This window comes from Podarcis erhardii (genome assembly GCF_964252035.2).
Source record: "Podarcis erhardii genome assembly, chromosome: 16".
NCBI classification, from domain to species: domain Eukaryota; kingdom Metazoa; phylum Chordata; class Lepidosauria; order Squamata; family Lacertidae; genus Podarcis; species Podarcis erhardii.
The window spans coordinates 24,131,390-24,156,234 of NC_138514.1; the positions used below are offsets into that span (position 1 = coordinate 24,131,390).

At 42.6% G+C, this 24,845-nt stretch overlaps 1 protein-coding gene across 6 annotated transcripts in view; it reads left to right on the forward strand.

Annotated features, from left to right (window-relative positions):
- APLP2 (amyloid beta precursor like protein 2) overlaps window positions 1-24,845 on the forward strand; it is a 53,790-nt gene that overhangs the window by 19,178 nt on the left and 9,767 nt on the right. For 4 of the 6 annotated variants that reach the window (XM_081843995.1, XM_081843997.1, XM_081843996.1 and 1 more), the window contains exons 2-11: window positions 3,863-4,036; window positions 5,417-5,546; window positions 13,395-13,507; window positions 14,526-14,719; window positions 15,354-15,565; window positions 17,837-18,004; window positions 20,636-20,766; window positions 21,203-21,277; window positions 22,888-23,046; window positions 23,464-23,592. In XM_081843995.1, the coding sequence (XP_081700121.1) occupies window positions 3,863-4,036; window positions 5,417-5,546; window positions 13,395-13,507; window positions 14,526-14,719; window positions 15,354-15,565; window positions 17,837-18,004; window positions 20,636-20,766; window positions 21,203-21,277; window positions 22,888-23,046; window positions 23,464-23,592 (1,485 nt within the window). The remainder of the gene's footprint in view (window positions 1-3,862; window positions 4,037-5,416; window positions 5,547-13,394; window positions 13,508-14,525; window positions 14,720-15,353; window positions 15,566-17,836; window positions 18,005-20,635; window positions 20,767-21,202; window positions 21,278-22,887; window positions 23,047-23,463; window positions 23,593-24,845) is intronic. The other 2 variants (XM_081843999.1, XM_081844000.1) reach the window with 1 other exon arrangement.

Consider the following 24,845-nt stretch of genomic DNA (forward strand, 5'->3'; position numbering starts at 1 on the left):
GGATGTACAACCCTTAGCTGATTTTGGTGACTTATTTATTTATATAGTTTTTTATCTAGGACATTTGCATGCTGCCCCATGCATAATGTCCATGTGCTTGGATGATTAGCATAAGATAATTGAATGCTTTAAGCAGCCTGATTGGACTCTGATGCTCAAAATGTTGTGTACATGATATTGGCTAAGCACTGACCTGTACTGCTGGACATGAAATGTTCTTTTCTGTGGTTCATATATCTACCTGAACTTGCTTTAGGTAACAGGAACATCTTGAGGGTGAGTGACTCATTTAGCTTATTCACTTGCGAATAAGTATTTTAAATGTCTCTATGGCAACCTGTCTCCAGTGATATGCAAACTATTTGAACAATCCAAGGAGGAGCGATACCTTTCCCTTAGTAATGGGATAAGCTTTCCTTAGTAATGTGGCGATAAGCTGAAAAGATGGCTAAAATAAACACTTCAGCATTAATGTTTAAACACAGCATCTTCTTGACTTAAAGATCTCTGTTTGAACAAGGTTCATGCTGGTTCAGAACAAATTTTGGATGAATTTCTAATAGGCATAGCTGACCTTGCAGCTTCTTGCACTTGGTTTTGCTGTATACATTTGTTAGTACCATTCTAAGAAAGAAAATTACAGTGGCTCACAGTAGGATAGACCTTATAAAATCCTTTGCATGTTATAAGTCAAAGTCCAGGACTATTTCTGCACAATGCAGCATGTGAACACCCAAGGTTAACATTCCAGACACACCCTGTCTCCTGTTTCTCCTGGCACTGAACACTGTTCCACCCTCTCTTTCTGAAACGTTTCATTTGCTTGCTAATATGGTCTTCAAATGACAGGCATTTGCATTTGTCCTCCCCTGATATTTGAGTAATTCCAGGTTGTTCAAGACCTGTATGTGAATACCATAGTGTGTGGTAGAAAGGCTCGTTTTAATCAGCCTACAGACTAGAAATCAGTGTGCCCTGCATGCAACTTTTGTCAGTTGTAAACAGATTTTGCTTAATGGAGAAGCTACATGAAGGCAAAGAAGGGAGTACAGCCTTTATTTTATATTCATTTCAGACTCCCTTTACTTTTCTGTAGTAAATGGATTCTGTAGTATAGGAAGGCAATTAAGACTGAATGTTCCAGGTCTATAGCAGGTACTTTGAAAGTGGGATACCATAGCTCAAGGGTAGAAAAAATATTTGGCTTCCCAATACAGTAGATTGAAGACTGCCTTTGAGCCCAAAGGGATAAGGAGGAGAAAGGTGGAAGGGTCTCCAGAGGACATGGGCATAGGGAGTTGGTGCTTGGCATTGCTTGTTAGTATGAATGAGAAGCTACACAAGTGTGGAGAACAAGAGGTTTATGGTATGGATTCTCAGACTTGCCTGCAAGAATTCAATTCAAGTGATCAGGCTCCCTTGACTTGATTCTACAGTGACTTAACAATGTGTTCAGAGGACAGAGCACACTCATAACAGGCTGGTTATTGAGGCTAAAGCCAACCATTTCTCATTTAATGTGCAAGATTGTTTAAGACAGAAGTCATTCCTCTCAGTAAATTTGTCAAGCTGCCCCTGAAAGAAGTCTCTTATCCCAAATATTGAGCCTTTATAAACGAATCTCTCTATGCCATTGTGTTTTCTTCTTTCCTTCCTGTGCTAATGCTGTCCATCCCTTCCCAAAGAGGATGTGAGGCTGTTTTCTAGCAGTATTAAGAATATTCCTGGTGTTGGGGCCAAACAACTTTCTTCCTAATTTAGGCAAAGTATTGGAAGGAATCCTCTGAGAGAACAAAGTACAGTAGTAAATCACAAATTCTCCATTTGGGTCACTGGCCCAGTACTGGTGTATTGATGTCTGGTTTAGGCTGAGTTTCCAAACTTCCACACCTGTAGTGTGTTGTATATGCCAAAACCTTTGGCATTCCTTGCATCAGGCAGAGAATAATTTGTTGGTCTTACTAAATATTTGTCATCTTCTTTATAATGTGTTATGGATAACACTGAAACCATCATGGGATACATTATTAAATGATTAGTCACCAAGTATACTAGGTTTATTGGTATAGGTGCTAGTGTTGGTGTATATGTATGTATACATATACAAATATTAAGTCAAATTAATAGGCATATTTCCTATTTGCAAATTGTGAACCATCACTATGCTGGATCCTGGAGATGAACTAGTCTCTCCTGATAAAACCCTGCTTATTTACTTTCTGCCCTCTCATATTGGATTCTCAGAGGGAACTGAAAATTGTAATGAAGGTTGAAAATAGCAAACAGTAATGATGAAGATTTTGTTTCACCATCTAAAATTGTACCCCTCAAGTTGATCTTTTTTGGGGAACAGCAGCAGAGCAAAGCTGCTATAGTGAAGCTCTTCAGCTCTGCTAATTCATAACTTCTGGCATTGACAGTGAATGCTGTTGCATCTTTACTGATCAAGTCCTCTTTCTCCAGGGGCAGCTTAGTTTAGCCTGAAATTATCTTGTCTTTTTGAACTGGTTCAGGCAATCATGTCTTGCCTTGTTAAGCTGAGATATGCAGCAAGTCTTGCTTGTGCATGGAGCCCCTTGGTTCCTTGCTTTTTTGTCAACTGCAATTAAACCAGGGAGCCTTTTAACTGTAGTTTCACATTTCATCCAAAGTGGGAAAACAAGGCTGCTAGCTTCAGTACAAGCCAAGATGTTAAACCAGATTCAAACTACGGTTTAGTATATTCACTTGTTCTGAAGCTGTAACCTTCTTTTTCATTTTGGAAGAAATAGTTAAATAGGTTTAATGGCAACTATCAGCTGAAGGGCGGAGCAAAGGAGATCTATGCATGAACAAAGACTTGAACATATGTTAGTTTAATAATCTGAGATAAAAAGGTAAAGGGCCCCTGACAGTTAAGTCCAGTCGCAGACGACTCGGGTTGCAGCGCTCATCTCGCTTTACAGGCCGAGGGAGCCGGCATTTATCCACAGTTTTTCTGGGTCATGTGGCCAGCATGACTAAGCCGTTTCTGATGAAACCAGAGCAGCGCACAGAAATGCTGGAGCGGCACCTGTTTATCTACTTGCACTTTGATGTGCTTTCGAACTGCTAGGTTGGCAGGAGCAGGGACTGAGCAATGGGAGCTCACCCCATTGCGGGGATTCGAACCGCTGACCTTCTAATCGGCAAGCCAAGAGGCTCAGTGGTTTAGACCACAGTGCCACCAATCTGAGATATGGTGGTCCAAATATGGCTGTTATATACACATACTTGGATGTATTCACACACCACCTTCCTAATTAAGGAAATGTGTTTGAATTCCTTTGTCTGTTTTGAAATGCTGAAGAAGGGTCACTTTTATCAGTAAAGAAAGACATGCATGACACACACACCAATGGAAGGAATTAATAGGTGGCTTTAAGGACCAATTTGCCTTGTATTCTCCTTCCAGTGGGCAGAAGGAGCAACAGCCCCCTGGAAGTGTGGTCATGCAGCTTAGCTTATCAGGACCAGTGGAAGGTTTGCATTGGTCTGTCATGCTGCATTGCAGTGAGAGGAAGTTTTCAAATTCTGAAGGCTCACCATATTCATGGTGCAAGAGAGGGTTGTTTTTATGAAGTATAAAGTTCTTTCCTCAGTTCTTTTCTTTCCAAAGTTGTTTTCCTCAACTCATGGTGAAAGTGTGGTGGGCTTTTAACTGCTGCTGTTTTTAGTTTTGTAATTGGATCGTTTTATATGTATTTTAACACACGTTTTATACTTCTATTATGTTTATAACCTCCCTTGGGAGATCTTTGCCCTGAAAGGTGGGATATAAATTTCTTAAATAAAAATATGAAAAAGCTACTTGTGTGTAACATTAACTTCTTTTTCTCCATAGGCACTTGCTGCCAATGCCGGCACAGGATTTGCTGTGGCTGAGCCTCAGATTGCCATGTTCTGTGGAAAGCTTAATATGCATGTCAATATCCAGACTGGAAAATGGGAACCTGATACTTTTGGGACAAATAGCTGTTTTGAAAGGAAAGAAGAGATTCTGCAGTACTGCCAGGAGGTAAGCAATCATTCTTTGTAGATGGTGCAACCTTTGTTTAGATCCTGATGACTCATAACTTCAGCTAAATTTCCCAACTGCAGTGCAGTCTCTTCCGCAAAGCACTTTGCCACAACATAGAGATCACGAGGAAGTCCCACTTGTGACGTACTTCCCTGTGCATGAAAACTCATACGCACTGGATTTGTGTTACTCTTGTCTGTTCAGCATTTTGCAAAGGCTTCCATTGTAAAAGGTTTGGGGATTGCATTCCTTTCTCTGTCTAGCTATTCTGAAGTATTTGCAATGACATACATTCTGTGTGTGTGTGTGTGTGCGCGTGCGCGTGCGCGCGCATGTGTGTGTGTGTGTGTGTGTGTGTGTGCGCACACACACACACACACACACACACACTGCATATCACTAGTTGCCTTGTTACCTGAGGTAAGTAGTGATAGTTCAACCATCATTTAGATCCTGATGACTGTTAACTTTCAGTGATAGTGCATCAATGAGCAGAAGTGACAAAGAATGACTGTAAGCTGCAGGTTCTGGCCTTAAGGTTGCAGGTGCACCTGATACAATCGCATTTTCTGTGTTTGACCTGGCCGTGTCACCCAGGATACTAACCCCAAAGCCACCGTCATGGCTGTGCTAGGTGATTGGTGTTACAACAGCAGCGTGTTTCGGCTTCTTTAAGGTGCTGCATTGGTACCAACAATCTGATAGTGCCCACCCAAGCAAATAAAGGAGGAAGCTTTCAGCATATGTGTAAGTCATGCATATGTTCTTGTGCTTAGGAAGCAAAGAACCAGCATCATTGTGTTGGCAGTTGTGAATTTTGGGATATTTTTTTTCTTGAAAAATCCGTTTTACCCTTGATAAAATTTGATCTTTCTGCAACTTCCAAGGCTGGAGTATTTTCAAGCCCAGAATAACTACCTTCAGGAATTTCATTATCTGTATAGGAGATGGTCAGGTCTCAGTGGTGTTCAATTTAAATATCTATGTTTTTAATATAACACCACAAGGCACAACCAGAATTCACTCATGCAAACTATAGTTTGCTTATTCAAGTGTAGAAGTAAGTTATGGTTTCTGTTAAATAAACAATTACTTAGGAAAGCAGAATATGTGAAGTGAAGGGGGAAGGAGGAGGCAAAAGGGAATGTGCGAGGAAAAGGGTCGTTCATGTAATGCCAAATGGGGATTTGGCATTACATGTGAACTGGCCTGTTGTTGACCTAGTTTCTTATTTCGATAAACATAACAGGCTTTTTGCACATTTTGTGTCCCTTAAGGAGTTATCTTTCCTTCTTAAAATGTTGTTTTTTTCCTCTCTCCTGCCAAGAGTCTATCAATTCTCCATGTGTATAGTATTTCTTTTCACTTTTAAAATAGATTTATCCAGAGCTTCAGATTACAAATGTGGTGGAAGCCAATGAGCCAGTCAGCATTGAAAACTGGTGTAAAACAGGCAAGAAGCAGTGCAAAGGCCACACCCACATTGTTGTTCCCTTCAAGTGTCTTGGTAAGTACTTCCATTGATATGCCTGACTTTTGTTAGTCTCTATTTCCTTAGTTATTACCGCCCCACCCCTTATTTGCATGTAGAAACTTCATATCAACATTGACTGTGCATATTGATCATGCCAATGGTGTTTCTTTCAGTAGCAAATGTTAAAAATGTTGAAAATATTTATGCAGAGAGTGCATAGAACACCTTTTCTATTTTATTCTGGCTGGTTTTAATTAATGGAATTAATATGGTAAGGCTCGTATCTGTCATTGATTTAACTATGATTTGGTTAGTTGATTGTTACTTGCATGGAGTCTTTGGGCATAAAATGAAACTTGAAATTTTAAGAAAACGCAGTGGATCTTTCATAAACTCAAGAGCTACCCAAGAAAGGAGTTTTGGTTACTCTTATTTGTCAGGGTGGGCATATTTCAAGCTTAGGAATTCTCCTTCACTTTTTTCTTGAACTCTGAGGTCCACTAGTTTGGGTCCAAGCAGTGGCGTAGCGTGGGTTGTCAGCACCCGGGGCAAGGCAAGTAATTTGCGCCCCCTAACCCGTGGATTTGCGCCCCCTAACCCTAACCCCCAGATGTTGCGGCCGGTGCGGCCGGCCCCCCCTGCACCCCCCACGCTACACCACTGCCACAAAGTAGTGCGAGGCTTAATCACATGGCGGGGAAGAAGGCAGCAACTGGGTCCCGGGGGCGTCTCTGATGTGACTTTACGGGCACCATTTGCAAGCGGGGAGCGGCACCCCATCCGCGCGAGCGCGCCCCCAGACGCAGGAGCCGCGCAGGCAGGGCTGGGGGCTGAGGCGCCAATGGAGGGGAGATGAAGGGCCTGCGAAGCCCTCGAGCACCAGAGAGCTGCTCCTGGTTTCGCGGGGGGGGGGGGGCTCGGCCGGGGGCGGCAGCCCTTTTGTCCGCAGGATGGCAGCGGCGCCACCGGCCAGCCCCATTACCGGCCCGGCCAGCCTCCCGGGGCGCCAGGGCTCCGCCGCAACTAACACCTTCCCTCCAAAACTGGGCTGGTCGGATGTAGTTCTCTCCTGCGCTCAGCTCTGCGCTGGGCGGCCGCTGCATTTTCCCTCCCCCAGATAGTCCCTCCCTCGCTCTCTCTCTGCTCCGCAATGCACGCCTGGCACCCTCCCCCTCCACAGTGGGCGGCGACCCGGCAGCTCGGATCAGATTCGCACAGCCAGCACTGTGAGAGAGAGAGTGAGCCAGGACCAGGTAGGGGCAGAGAGCTCCGAGTGCGCCCCCAAAAATGTTGCGCCCGGTGCGGCTGGCACCCCTTGCACCCCCCACGCTACGCCACTGGGTCCAAGTACAGAATAGAGGCTTAGAGAGAGATGGTGGGATGGGCATATTGTTAGAATTAAGGAATAGTGTACCAGCTTGCTATGAACCCTGGCCTGAAATCCCAGAGAGCCACTTCCAGTCAGTATATAATGCTGAAGAGCCCACCAGTCTGAGTTAGTATAAGGCCACTTCCTATGTTCCTTAAGCTGGGTGGCTCAAGTCTTGCCAGTAGAATGTCCTTTGCCTTATTAGCATGATAAATCCTGTCTCATTTGTTCTGGAGCAGGGGGTCAGCAACCTTTTTCAGCCGTAGGCCATCCCTCAGACCATGTGGTGGGCCGAACTATATTTTGGAAAAATATATATTAAAAAAGAATGAATTCCTATGTCCCACAAATAACCCAGAGATGCATTTTAAATAAAAGCACACATTCTACTCATGTAAAACACCAGGCAGGCCCCACAAATAATCCAGTGATGCATTTTAAATAAAGCACACATTCTACTCGTGTAAAAACGCATTGATTCCCGGACTGTCCTCGGGCCGGATTGAGAAGGCGATTGGGCCACATCCAGCCCATGGACCTTAGGTTGTCTACCCCTGCTCTGGAGTCTCATGAGAAGCACCTCTCACAATTGCCAGCTGTGGCACCTTCTCCAAGCTGGTGAATGGCTGTGCTAAGACTGCTCCTTTTAGTGTGGTATTTTTTTTTTGCTGATCTTTTATATCTCATAGTTTATTCAGATCGATGCCCTAGGTTGTGAAATGTGGTTTAAATGTGAAAATGAACAAAATGGGGCAACACATTGTATCAACTCCTAGCTTGAGCTTTCCCCTGTGCCAGTGCAGGCAGGTAGCGGTCATTATTTCTATGGCCTCCGAGGGGGGGAAGAGTTTTTCTACAGTTAAAAGCAAGATTGGCAGAGTGGGGACTCTTTACTTGGTGACCCCTGACAAGCAACACAATGGTTTGCCACTGGAGCATGTCATGCAAACAGAGTCTGTCTCTGCATGGCCATATTGTGAGAGGCTTTCTCCAGTTTCCTAAGTCAGTCACGTGTACCAATATCCTTCTTTTTAAAAAAATTAAAGTGAGCTCAGATTGTGGGAGATTTCTGAAATTCTCTGCAGAGTCAGTAAGCATAAGATGTGCTTCTAGAGTGCTAAACAGATGAACTTGGTCTGTGAAAGGTTTAGTTTTCAATGAAAATAGGCCACTACTGTGATTGTGCTCCTTCTCTATTTTCTGTGCAGTTTTGTTTTGTTTTTTTTACAGAATTTCAGCTGCAGGTGGAAACTTAACCTCATACTCCTTGTAGATAATTTGCTTTGCTTTTCCTCTGGTTTCCCTTTTCCTATGGCAGTGGAGAATGAGGCGCAGTTGGCACTCTTGCTGAACTGTAAATATGTGAGACAATAGGTTGATGGGAGTGGGAGCAGAGCTAGGCTTGGTGAAGAAGAAAAAGCAGACTATACGTAGACTGTTTGGTTAAGCTGCTGCGTGGACTAGAAATGCCTCATCTGTCTGGCTTAAATGTGAAGTGTTAGCTCTATTAGCAGTGTTCTTGAAGGATAGACATGCATACCGCAGCTTGGGTTACTTCCTTAAAAACTACTGATCCTTCAATATAGGAGATAATTTTAGTTACACAGCAGAGTTGGAATTCATGTGTGCCCTTTCTAAAATTAACTTCATTCACATTGTATTCTGGCTTCCATAAGATGATATACTGGAGACATATTTGTTTCCAGGTTCATTGTCCTCACTGAGTAGATGTACAAGCCCTTGTTCTTGGCTCTGATACCAACTCAAAGTCACAGCAGACTTTGGAACAGTTTAGAGTTGGCAGCAAGTTAGATGAAACTGTAGTAGCAAATATTGTTTGGGTTTTTGTCATGGATGCCTTTACTGTACATTAAAACAGGTGAGAAACGCTAGTGCAGTGTTTCTCAAGCTTGGATCCCCGGCTCTTGTACTACAACTCCCATGACCCTAACCTAGCAGGACCAGTTGTCAGGGATGATGGGAGTTGTAATCCAGCAACAGCTGGAGATCCAAGTTTGAGAAACACTACACTGGAATCTATAAGTTTCTTTTTATTGCGTTTATATCCCATCTTTCCTTCAAAAAGGACTTCTCCTTGCAGGTTTTTTCTTCTTCAGAAGAACATTATAAATAAGAAATCAGTGTTGCATGTTGCACTGTGAACTTCTGTGTCATGATTCAAGACCAGGAGGCTGAGAGCCACAAGCAGCTGCTTCAGAGCCAGTGTGGTGTAGTGGTTAGTCTGCTGGGCTAGGACCAGAGAGACCAGGGTTTGAATCCCCACTTGACCATGAAGCTTGGTGACCTTAGACCAGTCACTGCTTCTCAGCCTAGCCTACTTCACAGGGTTGCTGTGGTGATTAAATGAAGATGCTATGTACTCTACCTTGAGCTCCTTAGGAAAATAAGTTGGGCTATAAATGCAATAATAAATAAATATTTCCTAGGCCGTGCTTGCCTTTTGGCTAATTGGTGGTGATGTGCTTCCTTCTCTGGGCTCTGTTGTTGCACTTCTCCATTTCAAGGAAGCCAAGGGTGAATTCCATTCTATCACCACACTAGCTCATCCAAGCAGGCTGCGTCATTTTGGTGCTGTGGAATAATATGGGAACACTTGCCTAATACTGTTGGTTTCAGAATTGCTTCTGCTTATGGCAGGAAATACCCATTGATCCCCACACCCTTGCTCCTTAGTCCCACCCCTCACTGCTGTGCTTTCTGCCACACGTCTACATGTGGCATAGCTTCTCTGGCCCATATCATACCACTTCTGATACAGGGGTGGTGATGGAGATAGTATTTGTTATCAGGGGACTCCTGACTCCACTTCCTTTGCCCCACCTGAAGTGAAGTGCTGTGAGGTGAATCTGCACAGGAACTGTAACTTTTTCAGCAGCTACAGAAGCTTGTGGGGGGATCACAGGGGGCTCAGGGGCATGAGGCATGTTGTGGCGTGTTGGGGCATGAGGCGTGTTGTGCTACCTTGAGCACTGTATGCTTTAATGAGGACTGAACTAGCAATCTTGCCTCTCACAGAGCTTTGCTGCCTAGAGATAGGCATGGGAGGGAGGAGAGGCTGTAGTGAGGGCACCGTTTCTTGGCTGGCGATCACAGTGAGAGGAGGATCTCATTCTGTCACTGGAGGGTAGCATGCAGAGGCACCCTTGGCAAGGAGCACTATTGGTGCCCCTCATGCTCTTGGCAAGGAGCTCTGCCAAGGCTCCTAGAAGAGCCAGAGTGGAGAGGTGCAATTTTTGTGTGCCCCCCTGAGCCTGGGCCCTTGGTGGGGGCCAACCTTGCCATCCCATAGGTACACCCCTGGTAGCATGCCTAAAGAGCTCTGTGGTTCACCTTGCTGTTTGGGGGTATAGCTGGAATCCCAGTGTGGGTGGGAGTCTTACCTCAAACGAAAGCAGGATTTTTAATTATTTTACTTTTTATTTCTTTAGAAGATTTTTATATCCTACTCTTCAGCCAAAAAGTCTCTAAGAACATCTTACACACCATCAAAACAAGACAATACCTACTCACAGGCTTACACTTAAAAAAACAAAAACAAAAACCCACAACACACAAGGGAAAACAAAAACCCAGGCACCGGTTTCTAAACATTTGTTCCTATATGGACCAGTTGGCAAAGTTCAGGAGCAGGAGGCACCTGGTGGAGCTTGGCCTCCATAAAACCTTGTGGACTGAGCCTTCTGTTTCCTGTTTCTCCCACTGAGGCAGTCTGATGGAATGGTTGCCCCCAGCTGACAGTTTGAGGGAGATGAGTTAGCTCTGCTTCCCAGTTCCCCTGCTGCTGGAATAGCTGCCACCTCATCGCTGTTTATGTATAGCAGGTGTGGCTCACCTGGTGGCCCTCCAGATGTTGCTGGACTCGGCCAGCATGACCCCTGGCCAGGGATGATAGGAACTGTAGCCCAGTAAACACATGTAGTTCAGCAACTGGCTTCCTATTAGCTACTGAGCCAAATTCAATGTTTTCCTTAAAGCAGATTGGGACCAGGATACCTAAGCAGGATTGCCTCTCCTGAACCAAGCTGGTTTTTCATTTTGCTTTTGTTTTATACCCTGCTCAGTTTTATTTGTGATACACAGTTGTATTTTGCATCTATCTAATTTATCTAGCTTTTATTACACTTTATTGAAACCTGTATTTTTTATTTGAACTGCTTAGATTTTTATTAAGTGGTATAAAAACTTTATAAATAAATAATGCTTCAGCTGCGTTGGTTGGAGACTGCTGTATCTTTTCATCTTGTTACTTGATTTGAGCTGTTAAATGAACTCCTGAACAGATTGCTTGATATGTTTATAATGCTGTTGATATTATTAGTATTAGATGCTCTTAATTGACATATTAGTATGCTTTATGCTTATTTGTTGTTTTTTTATATAAATATTTATTAAAGTTTTTAAATACAAATGCACCAATAATAAACAATCTTACTTCTATCACAACGTAGTTTCATCACTTTGGATTCCCTCACGTCTCCCGCTCCCATTTACATCGTTAAAAGATTTTTCCAAGCAAATTATCAACTTGTTTACGATCTTATATCCACTCAATCAAATATAATCTAACAATTCTCCATAAAATTTATGTTTTCTTTAATTTCACTTATCATCAAATTCAAAATCTAATTTAGTGGTGACCAATTTTTTATAATTTTTTTTTTTTTATAAAAAAAATGCTTTATGCTTATTTGAACTTTTTATATGATTTGAATAAACTGTTAATTCATTTGTCAATGCTAAATTACAACCTATTATGTTTTTTTATTATGGTGTTTATGCTACTGTGTTTTAATTGTCTGTTTTCTGTGACCCACAGAAAACATTGAGATGTGTCCAATGTTAGACCTACTCAGAGTAGGCCCGCTGAAATCAATAAATTTGACTGGCTTAGACCTTTTAGTTTTAATTGGCCTGCTCTAAATAGAACTTTGTTGGATGCAACCCAGTGAATTTGTGAAAAATGTCATATATAAATAAACTGACTGCTATATTTGCTTTTTATTCAAACATTTATTCAACTGCTTATTGCCTCATCTGTTCTGCAGTTTCTTTATTTAGTCTCAACTTCTTCAACTTTTGTCATTCTTTCCTTTTCCTTTCCCTTTCCCTTGATTCATCTAAAACCCAGCTTAGAAGATTAGTGGGACACATAGGATATATGCCCCATGCAACATTGGGACTCCCAAATGCATGAGGTTGAGCAGCACACTTGAATGGGCCTCAACTCAGAATCTCCCTGCATGTGCAAAGTTGGCATAATACTATTTGCGTAGTCTTGTAGTGTCCAGTGGACATAATGTTCCATGTAGGACTTTGCATGCTGTTAGCACTAAACAAGTGTTAAAAAATAGCATTAGTAATAATAATAGCCTTGTCCATCTTGGATACTGGACAGTAAAATGGTTCACAAGTCAGGCTAAGTCATAATGGCTCCAACAAGACTTTTTCAAGTCTAAATATTGGGGGTAGTACAAGCTTGCTGGAGTGTGCAAGCTGGCAAAGGAAAGTTAACTCTTTCCTCCCCAGCTGCACACTCCAGGAAGGTCCCTGTCCCCCCGCCAACCTAGGCTTGGGAATAAAAACAAAAATATCATTTTCAAATTAATTACTGAGTGGGGAGCGGGGAAGAGTCATTGTGTATGTATGCAGTGTGTGTGTGGTCCTGGCAACAGTTTTTCCAGTTTGTACATATACCTGCATGCCCCAAAAAGTTACTGACCCCTGGCTTGATTGCGAATGTGACCCAATCAAGAACAAACTGTGGTTTATTTCTGGCTTAAAACAACGTGTGTTTGTACAATGTGACGGGCCATAATATGGCTTGGTTGTACTGCCCATGCAGCACTTGTGAGATGGGGATGGGAGCAGAAGAATGTTCATTGTTTAAGATGGACTGTGGCTTAGTGTGGCATGTGAACATGGCCAATGGCTGTAGCCTTTATTGGAGAAGAGAGTACTGGTTGTTCCTTTCTGGTTAACTTTCTTATAGTATTGAGTGTTCAAAGAAAAAGTTGAAGTAGTTTAGGGTGCAGACCCATTCATACTGGGCTTACTCACAGGTAAGTCCTGTTTGTGAGACTTACTTCTGAGGAGACATATTGGATTTTGATGTCGACCTCAAGTTTCCAATTATCTTCAAATGCATGTTTTAAAAGCCTTTATCATGTCTTCTCCCTGTTTGAATTAATTTAATATCCTGAGCTCCTAGATGAAAATGAAAATGCTTGCAGTTGAGAGGCCTTCTAAATATAGAGATATTTTACTATTCCTATGGATCCAATTGCATCTTTTTTTGAGACATGAAACTTTAGTAGCATCAACAAGGCATCCTGTGGTACCTTATAAGCTAACAAATTTAATGTAGCATAAATTTTTAAGGTTGATGGTCTACTTCATCAGATGCAAGTAAATGTCTCTAACTAGAAAGTAAAGCTTGGGACTAGTGTGTGAGATGATTTTGCAGTTGACTTGTGCTCTTTCCTTTTTCACAGTGGGTGAGTTTGTCAGTGATGTCCTCTTGGTTCCAGAAAAGTGCCGGTTCTTCCACAGGGAGCGGATGGATGTGTGTAAAAGTCACCAGTACTGGCACACTATATCAAAAGAGGTAACTTGGCTGCAAGAGAAGGAATGCCCTGGCCTTCTCCCATAAGATGCCATAAAGTGGGATTTGAGAGAAAGCTTGAAATACAGAATTAGAAATGCCTTTCTTCTTTGAAGGAGTAATAGAGGGGAGGTCAGCTTGCAACGAATTTGAAGAATATCTTCAAGTTACAAACTTTTTGACTAATACTGAGCCACCAAAATGAAGCAATTGAGATCCTGGGTGCAAATTATTGTTCAGCCTGATTTACTAAGCAAAACAACAACCTGTTTTCCACAGAGTCATGATTTCACTAAGTTAGCAGTTTGAGAACTCTAGTTTGTGCCAGTTTCATGCAGGCTTTGTTTGTCATAACTGTGGAGTTCTGTTGACATTTGACTCCCTTGCTTAGGACATAGTAGCCTAATTGGGGCTTCAGGGTTCTTATTTTGGAACACTGGAGATTTTGGTCCAAGTTTTTGGAAGGCAGATCTATTTTCAGATTTTTATTTGAGCATCATCTTAACATGCTTCTAAAGTGTGATTCCTAGAATGATAAGGAATATTCACCCTTTCACTTCCTTGGTTTAAAGTGCAGAAGTAGTATGTTCTCTTCATAAAATTACTTTGAATTGCACAACTTTGGTTTCGAGCTAAATTGTGCATTGCATTGATATGTAACTTTGCACCAAGGCTGTTGAAGTTATAAAGCCCCAACCCCTGCTGGAAGGTCTAACTGAGTCAGCAACAAGTTGGTATCTTACTTCTTAGATGTTATGTGCAGTTTCAGCTTCCAGGCATGGACCTTCATCGTCTGCTGACATTCACTGCCCTATCCTGAGTACCACTTCTAAACAATCAGCAATTTTATGGCAGATTATTCTAGTGATCCTTTGCAGCCTAGGCTAAGATGCAATGCTATACAAAATCTGTATGTCATCCTTTAACAGTGTGTGTGGGGGGGGGAGTGTTGTAAGAGGTCCACGCATTAAAACAGTCAAGAGATTCTGTTCTGACCCACTGCTTTTAATACTTACTCCAGGCCTGTTTGACTGAGGGGATGATCCTGCACAGCTATGGCATGCTGCTTCCTTGTGGAGTAGACCAGTTCCATGGCACAGAGTATGTGTGCTGCCCTCAGGCCAAAATTGTTGATGAAGCTCTTTCCAAGGAGGAGGAAGAAGAGGAGGAGGAGGAAGAGGAGGAGGAGGACGAAGACTATGACAGTTACAAAAGGTACTTGTTACAAGCTCTTTTCTCATTTTATTGCAATGTTTTCTTCATTTTATTGCAATGTTGTGCAGAGAAAAGCTTTGTGAGGATCATTGGGCGACGTTGTTGTTGTTTAGTCGTTTAGTCGTGTCCGACTCTTCGTGACCCCATGGACCTGGGCGACGTTAGGGCCACCTTAAGAGCATAAAAATGGGATGGAATCATGCTAGCTTCTTACGATCCATAGATCATTAGCATTGCTGCATGGGGTGTCTTGCCTGGTTCAAGAAATGGGTTTTATTTTTGTTGAGCTCAATGTTTTGAAATTCTGTGCTCCTCTCTCTTTGCTTCTCCCCCTGCCTCCTCCTGGGTCTCGTAAGTGTGGGTGGGCAGGTTGAAGGTCATGGACTACTGAGGTGCTGTGAGTCTTTGGAAATAGATCCATATAATAAAACTTAAGAGCCCATCTTGGAGCCACTGCTACAATAGCTTGTGTAGATGCAATAGGGTAGTTTCCAGAACTGAAGTTGGTTGTGCATCCATTCTTTTCTTCCAATTCTTTTAAAGTTGAGTTGAGGAGACCCAAAGCCAAATCGCTGCACATTCATGCCTGCAAACAGCAGTTGGTTTGCATTCTAATTGTATGTATCTTTTTTAGTGAGTTCCCCACCGAGGCAAATACAGAAGAGTTCACAGCGGCAATAGCAACAATGGATGATGAAGAGGAGGAACAGGAAGAAGATGAGGAAGAAGTGGTGGTAGATCGGGATTACTATTATGATGGCTATAAAGATTACAATGAGGAGCCTCCGACAGAACCAAGCAATGAGAAATCGCTTGCTGAGAAGGAAATAATGAGTGATGTGAAAGGTAAACAGCCACATTGCAGCTCACTCAGCTCTTCTTTATTCCAGTAGCTGTCAAATTGATCTTGCCAATCCATATGTTGAATGTTCCACTTCTAGTCTAGTAGCCTTTTTCCTATTTGGATGTTTTAATTGCCAAATAGGTCAGTGGAGAAGAGCTTGTATGCCATTCATTAGAGACTAGTCTTTTCCTTCCCCCAAATTGTGGGACATACAGTGCCTACTTGCCAAGTGTATCACTGGCAGCTCTTACCTCTGGCACTCTCTTGGGACTACCTTGAAATAGCTTTCTGCTATCTAATTTTTGAAAACATTGCAAATCAAAACATTGTTGTTTTTAAAATATGGGTTACTTGGGTGAAAAGTTATTCAGATTTTCTCCTCCATAGAAAAACTAGGAAGAATACTATCAAAAATGATCAAATGGTTTGTCATTTATACATTTCTATGTATGCTACAGTTTATCCATCAGTCAGCCCATCTATCCCAAAGTGGGGCAAGCTTAGTATAAGCAGTTCTGCTTTTGGCTACATACTCTTATAGTGACGTTTACAGCAGGCCAGTTAACGGTATCGGCATAAAATGTAGATAAATTCAGATTGTCAAACAGATGCCAGCAACTCCTGTAACCTTGCAGGTACAAACTCTTTGGTAAGCTTCCATAATACCATGATTTCACTTGCTGGAAGTAAAGCTTAGTACGTGTGGAAGGGCCACCTGGGATCTGCATGCTTTCCTAGCTGGTTACGCTTTTCCCCTTCAGTATGATACCTTCAAGATTTCAAATTGCACCAAGTAAGCACTCTTTCTCAAAGAACAACAACCTGAAAACCGCAATTGAATAGTCAGACTTTTTTTGGTGGTTGGGGGGGCAGGGTTTGTGGAAAACAAACATACACGCACACACATAATTTTTCTGACTCAAACAGCTGTTAGTTAGCCAGTGTCTCCTAAAGCCTCTCTAATGTGAAGCAAATGGGATTAAGGTGCACCAGTTTTTGTGACTGATGTATGTCAGTTCCAAATTTTGGACTTCTCAACATGGTGCAAATATATAGCCCAAAGGAAGCCATGCAGTAGGAAATCCTCTTGAGGAATGATGAAATGCTTAGCCTCCTTGCTTCTGCCTTCTGTAATTGTTCCTCAGATGACAAAATACACTTTATGACAAATACACTTTTGCTATGTAGAAATGCAAATTTTCAATCTTAAATTTATAACATTATCAGAAAGTAGGCTTTAAATCCAAAAGTAACTTTCTTCCATGTGCGTAGCATTAATAGTCAAATTGTTTCTATGCTTCCATTCAAATATGTTGGAGTACAGAATGCCATCCATATTATGTGGATGTATTTCAATGCTTGAAAGAAATGGTCTCAAATTCACACTCCCCTCCTAAATTTACCGTGTGCGTTCCAGGTTTATCGCCATAAGTGAGAACTAGGGCAGAGCCTCAGCTTTTAGGAACTTCTAACCCAATAAGACATGAATGATTCCACTCTCCTGAGGTCCCTTGATCCCCTGGTGGTGGGAGTGGTTGAAGCTACCAAGTCTGCTACCATATTGAAGGTCTTTTTATTACAATGTTCTAGGCTTTTAACCAGTGTGACATGGCCATTTAGGACACCCCCCCAAATGAAGTTATGGGCTTATTTTCCACAGTAGATGATCATTTCATATGCTCAAAGCAGTATTTGTGGATTCTTCAGACAGTTTTCCAAGTTGCACAATTTACCTAGAAAGGTGCTGAAAGGTAGCAGACACAAAGCATTAGCTATGGTTGAGAAAGGGAAAGGCTAAGCTGAAGGAACTGAGGCAGCAAAGGAAATTCCTCGTCCACCGATATTATCCTTTCTGGGAAGCAGGAAGAATAAAACATTTTGCCACATAACCTGCCTAACCTGGTTGCTAACCACAGAACGTCTTTTGCATGAACTGAATGGAAGCTTTGGGACAGTTGTTTGCATGGTGCAATGTGGCCTAGATGTTTCTGTGCTGCAAAATATTTTTTTCTTCCTACTTCCCCTTTGTGGAAGTGGCACAGATGAAGTTGAGTGGGATAGCGTTATCATCACTGGGCCTACTTTTGGCCCTGGTAAACAGATTTTTCTTTTCAGTGATGGGAAAACTGGAAGCTTGTGGATAATGGATCTGTAGCACCCCAGGCAAATGTCAGTTCTTCAGCTAAGACTAACCTAGAGCCATCGCTGCTGTTGTAATAGCTTAGCTAAGCTGTGCTTGTCACCAGCTGATGCTTTAACCATCTCCCACACAGCTGTCTGCTCCCAGGAGGCGATGACAGGTCCCTGCCGGTCTGTGATGCCTCGTTGGTACTTCGACATGTACAAGAAAAAGTGCATTCGCTTTATATATGGAGGCTGCGGAGGAAACAGGAACAATTTTGAGTCAGAGGACTATTGTATGGCTGTGTGTAAAAAGATGAGTAAGTCCTGCCTCCCACCTGCCCTCTTGCAGCAAGCTGTTGTCCTGTCTGTCTTCTCATCCTTGACCAGGTCAAGGAAAGAGCTGTGTGTAGCCTTGTTCTATGAATCCTGGTGTCTGCTGAAATGCTGTCTGTCCTGCAGTAGTCTTTATTGTCTGTGCTGCTTTAGGTTTTAGGTCCAGCTTATGTTTCTGCAGCTTGGGAAGACTGGCTTCCCCTTCACACACTGGTCTGCTTCTCTAACGCATCTCACCTTTGCAAGGTCAATGAAGGCTCAATTGATCCCTTTCTACTTTTTGCAGTTGGAATTGAACATTTTTGTTTCTTAAAACTGCTGCTCTTGTTCACCTCAGCTGACCTCCTTTCTTACTCCCTTCCCATGGAATCCTGCATCCTTTCAAACACTTCCTCCATATGTAGCTACTGGTATGAGATACACACTGGTACTCTCCCTCTCCCCCCACCCTTTTTTTGAATGGAAGATAACTGCTTCATTTTCTGCACCATTAGAAATATGAGCTACAGCTTGATGACTCTATTCGATAGCTTGAGGCTTTTGCCTGCTCTCACAATAAAATATCCCCCCCCCCCAAAAAAATTAAGTTATTGTTAAATTCCAGCACTTTCCTTTTTGGCTGTTGCAGAGGCCTTTTGAAAGGCTTTTTTGTGCTTTCTAGGGCTTGGCAGTCTGTCTATACAGCAGTAATCCTGTTTACAAAATGGGTTCCATGCAAATGCTTTTGATTAGGTTGATCTGATTGAAGTGGTGGAATAAAAGATGCGGATGTCAGGAGCTTTTTGGACAAAAGTTCATCCCATCCGAGAAGGATTTGGGGGTGGAAATTGGAGCCTCCATATCAAAGCCTGATTCAGAAACACTAAACAGTATGCGACACATCCAGTCTTGGCTTCCATCTGCAGAGAGAGAGAATGCCTTTTTACATGTGCAATGTGTGCTGTCTTGCCACTGTTTCACTTAATGCTTACCATGTTGAACTAAAAATGTTGTGGGTTCAAGTGCCGTGTTGCAACTCCCGCTCAGGGCTTTATACAAGGTATTGGATGAAATGTGCAGTTCTGTGAACAAAATCTTTCTGCCTGAAAGCAGTTCAATTTGATATGAGATTTATTGACTTCAAAATGGATTGATCCAGGTGATCAGGATTTGTGATGAACTCATTCTTGCATAGATATTGAGTGATGGCTCTCATTTACTTAAAGTATATTTTTATTTCCTTAAAACATTAGTACCCCATCTTTTTACCAAATGTATGCAAGGTAGCTAACCAAATAATTCAACAAGAACAATATTTTTAAAATGCTTCTGGAGGAAGAAGATAGAAGCCCAAGTAGATATAATTCTGTTTGTCATCTGGGGGGGGGGGGGGATATCGGAATTCAAACTCTGGAATGCAAGCATTGGTTGCGACAACAGGAAAAAGTCCTGTCCCCGGTCACAGTATTGGTTCAGATAGCATGGGTTCCAGGAGCAGGACTATTGATCTATGCACAGAAGCAGGTTTATATGAGAGACAGCAGTCCTTCAGATATCCTGGTCCTAGATGGTTTGATGATTCCTAACACTAATTGCTCTTTGCTTCAGAATGGGTCAGGATGCAGACCATGCCCCAGCGATAAGCTGGAAAAGGCATAAACAACAACCTGTCACTTAAAGATAATATAGTCATACCTCGGGATGAATACGCTTCAGGTTAGGCAAATTTGGGTTGGGCTCCACGGCGACCCGGAAGTAATGGAGCGCGTTACTTCCAGGTTTCACCACGCACGCATGCGCAGACTGTCAAAATGACGTCATGCGCAGAAGCGCTGAAACGTGACCCACACGGACACGCGGAGACAGGTTACGTTCGCTTCGGGATGCGAACGGGGCTCCGGAACGGATCCCGTTCGCACCCCAAGGTACCACTGTACTGTAGCATGAACAACTGTTAGGAAAGTCCTAATGGCACAAATATGGTCTAGTCTCATCCTTTCCACTTTGGAAAGCTGTCCAATTTGCTGCACAAGTCAATGTTTTTACTGTGCCTTTTTGTGCTGTATAACACTCTCTCTCTCTCTCTCTCTCTCTGTGTGTGTGTGTGTGTGTGTGTGAGAGAGAGAGAGAGAGAGAGAGAGAGAGAGAGAGAGAGATATGCCATATCACCTGATAAAGCTTTTCGGGGTAAATGAAGTTTGAAGTGTGTAAATCTCTCCTTGGGGACTGAATATCTGAAAAATCTGGACATTTCTGCACTAACGATCTGTGGGTAGTTTCACTGAGCAACAAATGTATGCAGCCTTGCATAAACCTCTTGCGAGATTAAAAGCAGCATTCTAAGCAATGGTTTGGTTATTGATCCTGCATAATCCATGCCCACTGTTGGAGAATGGGGTGGTTTTAGAGATATCCCAGTATGTTACTTGTCTTCCCATAATACAGTGTGAGGTGCTGTAGAAAATTGGCAATTGATAGAAGCAAGAAAGGAGTTCTGGAAGGGTTTGTTAAAATCTGTTTCTGAGAGGGGAACCACTGGCAGCATGTTCCCCTGCCCTGGCACCCTTAGTTACAGCAGCAGCTGACTGATCCAGGACCATTGACACAACAGGTTCTGTCTTCTGTCATCTCCCCAGTTCCTCCTACTCCTGTGCCTACTGATGATGTGGATGTCTACTTTGAAACACCAGCCGACGACAATGAGCATGCCCGTTTCCAGAAAGCAAAAGAACAGCTAGAGGTTCGACATCATAACCGCATGGATCGGGTGAGCCTCCTCTTAAACTGTAGCAGGGCTGCCCTTGTTCTACAAATTCAACTCTGCAACCTCATTGTGGCTAGCCAGCTGTCTCCAAGCCATCGACTTCAGGCTTTTGCTTTTTAGTTGGGCCAAGTTTTTTTTTTAAAGTTATCTTTTTGGATAGTGAAAGCAATAAACCCTCCAAGCCAAATTGCTCCCTTGAGAGCCTAAATTAGAATTGTCTTTCCACAACAGGAATTTTTCTCTGCAGCTTTCTGTTAAACCTTTAACAAATAGTTTTTGGTATTTTTTATTTTTTTAAATATATGTTTATATTGGAAACAGCTGTGGAAATTGTATTGACTGGTGTATTAAATAACCTAAATGAACTTGGTGTGTTACATGTGGATCAGTCATGCTTGTCCTCACGGACCAGATTTGTGTCTCTTTCTGACCTGTTTAGGTGAAGAAGGAATGGGAAGAAGCAGAGCGCCAGGCCAAGAATCTCCCAAAGGCCGAGAGGCAAACTCTCATGCAGGTAAACTATCAGAGTGAAGTTGGTTGTTCTCTCCTAGAGCATGAATGGATAGTTGGCTTTTACAGTTTCCCAACAGTCAGAATAAGACCACTAACTTAAACTGTTTTTGCCATCTAGCTGTTGACCTAGGGATGTCTCATTCATGGGGTTATTTTTCCGTTCTTGGATTCAGTACTCCTTAGTACCCACTGCTCTTCTGGCTGGTAGGAGAAGATGAAATCAACCACTGAGCATGTTGGTGGCTTGTGAAAATAGAACTGTAGAAAACCAGCCATGTTTGCTTCAGCTGAGAGTGCTCAGATGTGGCCCATTTGAAGAACCCACAGATCTTATTTGTTCAAAACTGGTGAAAACCCATGAGGATGAGGAAACCACCTTCCTGGTAAAATAGTTTTGAGAATAAAATCTGCTGTGGCTTTTCGTTGGTTGTGTTCTGGAAGTTGGTTCATACCAGCCGAGAAACATGTAGAGAACAGAATGGTTTGCAAATGAACAATTCCAAATTGATTTTCTTCTATTATCTTTTTAAAATTGTGTTTGCCTTTATTGCCTTTAAATTGGTTTGCAGCGGCATAAGCAAATTTGTTTTCTCTTCATGGCAGAAAATCACAAAATGCCATTTTTTTCTAATTTAGCCTTATAAAAATGCAAAGTTTCATACAAGCTACTAGCAAAAAAACACCAGCCTCCTATTCTTCTAAAATTAAACTGCTCAGTCACTTCATCCTGGAGGATTGTAAGGTTGAGGTTTGGAACCTTAGGAAGTAGTTAAGGCGCTGGACCCTCAGTTCAGACATTATTTATTTACAGTCTTTATGGCCCACTCTTCATTTAGTGTTTTCAATCCCAGAGCAGAGAACACCTTAATAAAAATGAACAGAGAGAAACAGTATACAAAAATTACAAAATCATATAAAGAGGACACATAAGCAACTAAACAATTCAATTATAAGGCAAACAAACAAAAACTTACAGCAACACAAATTAATATTTCCAATTTAACAAAATATGGACCTCAAGGTTAGCAGGGCTGCCAGGTAGTTATGTTCGGATGGATTTTCTGGCCTACCCCATCTTTCTTCTCCTTACCAGCTGGTAGAGACAGGGTCTTGAAAACAGCGCCTGAGCAGAAATGCACGGGTTCCTGGAGAGGAGAAAGTGGCTGTTCTGCTTCTCCAATGTTGTGACCACTACCTCCTCTCTGAGAGGCTGTACATTCACACTAAGCCATGGTTTGGCTTCGGACTACATTTGAATTGAGCCATTGGCAGGCTTTTGGCAAGCCCTCAACCTGTTTGCTGTCACTAAATAGGCAAATGGTCACCAGTACTAAAATAGTTATTCAACTCTGTATCCTGAGAGTGACTGCAGTGTTAGATTATCCACTGACTGCAAAGTTTTTTGCATTTTCTGCTCCAAACCAGTTTTGGACTAAGTTGCAAAGACTGCTACTCCACCTGCAGAATACACCTACCATGATATAGATGCCAAATCTGTCTCCCAGGCGTCTTTTAGGTGCTGTCTGACTAAATGCATCTGAAAGTAGCTAATCAGAATAGCAGTAATTAATCTCTTTGCCACCTGTTAACTGCACCATTTTCCTTCTGCAGCGATTCCAGGCAATGGCTAAATCTCTAGAGAAGGAAGCAGCCAGTGAGAAGCAGCAGCTGGTGGAGACTCATCTCGCTCGTGTGGAAGCCATGCTGGATGACCGCCGTCGCATTGCCCTGGAAAATTACCTAGTTGCTCTGCAGACTGATTCTCCGCGGGTACGTTCCCCTTGGGATGTTTCAAGTACATGCATTAAAGGGAAGGCCAGGAGTGTCTGGAAGAAGTGCAAACATTGACAGCTAGTGGAAGAAAAGGGTGGGTGGGTGGGAAGAGAGGCAATAATTGATTGAGCAGCTGTAAGGTAGGCATTCTGGGTGTATAGCATTAGTATAATGGCTGCTGAATTTTCCTATAAATCTGAATCCTGTCCAGTTACGTCTTGCCTGGCCTAGCTCCAGCTTCTTGCCTGTGGTGCAGCAGCAGCTCATGTGTCTTTTCCTTGCTAATACACAATATTTTAAGTGTGCTTTGGTTTGCTTTTCATATAAAGCAGATAGACCTTAAGGGGCACAGTTGAAATCACTGGACTATCTTCCATTCTCTATTGGCTCATCAGTTTGGTTTAACTTCTACAGCCTCACCGTATCCTGCAAGCCCTGAAGCGTTATGTCCGGGCAGAGAACAAAGACCGCCTGCACACGATCCGCCATTACCAGCACGTTTTGGCTGTTGATCCAGAAAAGGCAGCGCAGATGAAATCGCAGGTACAGAGTAATCCCTGGGAAACATTTTGTCCCATGTTTTAAGACCCACTCCTAGCTGGATGTTGCAGTTTATCTCTTCTGCCTCAATGTGCAGACTTTGAGCTGGTTTGGACATCACAATGAACCATAGTCCTTCTGTGCATTTTTGGTATTAACCTGGAATGTGCCTGTTAAACAAAAATAGTGCCTATTTACATTAACCAGAGTTACACAGCTGGGGTGGGTTACTTTTGGGTGCCAGCTGGAGCATAGATGAAACATGGCCACTTCTTGAACTGACAGCACCCATCCCTGATGCATCATTTATTTTGTTGTGCCCATACCGACTCTGTGCTTGTCCTGCCAGCTTGTTGACTGTAATCACTTTCTTGGATTTCTCATGCATCTTTTGCTTTTACTACTTGCCAAAACCTTCTCCCCTTCTTAGCAGAAGTATAGCTTGAGTCTTGAGGCAAAGCATAGAAGCATTTGATCACTTACCCAAGGCTTCATTTTTGAGGAGCAAATTTTCCTCATTCTTTTCAATATAGGGAAAGGAAATTCTAACACCTCTCTCATGCATTATCCACCAAGCTACCTCTCTGAGCAATTTTGCGTTCCTGTTTTAAATTTTGTTTCATAGCCAGGATTGTCGTCTTTGTGACTGAGAGGGTGAGAAGGAAAAAAGGGAAAGCATTAGAAGGCCTTGCCAAGGTCAAACAAGGTCACTAGCAGAGCTGGAAGCCAGTTTTCTGTAAGATGGGTGCCTTCCTGCTAGACAGCGCTGCTTCTGAGCTCTGCCAAGTGATGTTCTTTCAAAGAAAAGAACTGCCAAAGGTGATAAGTGGTTATTTTGCATTGAATTCAGTAACTTACATTGTCTGCTTGAGAAGCAGGACTGGAGCATGAACCCAATTTCACCCAGCAGCAGTGGAAAATGCTTTCCCATTTGCTTAGATTGCTTAGTTTGGTAAATCTGAAATCCATGCTGCAGATCTAAGTGTATTCACATTTGTACTCTCCAGTGCTGGGGAGTTTTCTGAATGTTTTCCCTTTAGTCATTTGATTGACAAATGTTTCCCTGTTCTTTAGTTTTGGCCCATCCTACTCGGATACCTTTTCTGTCATGCAGACTTGTCTTCCCAGGGGATGGAGTCCTGTCTTCACACAGCCATCTCACTTGATTGAGCAGTGTCCCTGCTTGTAAACTAAAGGCTTAGGCCACGATGGGCAGGCTGTGTCGTTGACCAATTGACATGCAAGGCACATGGGTG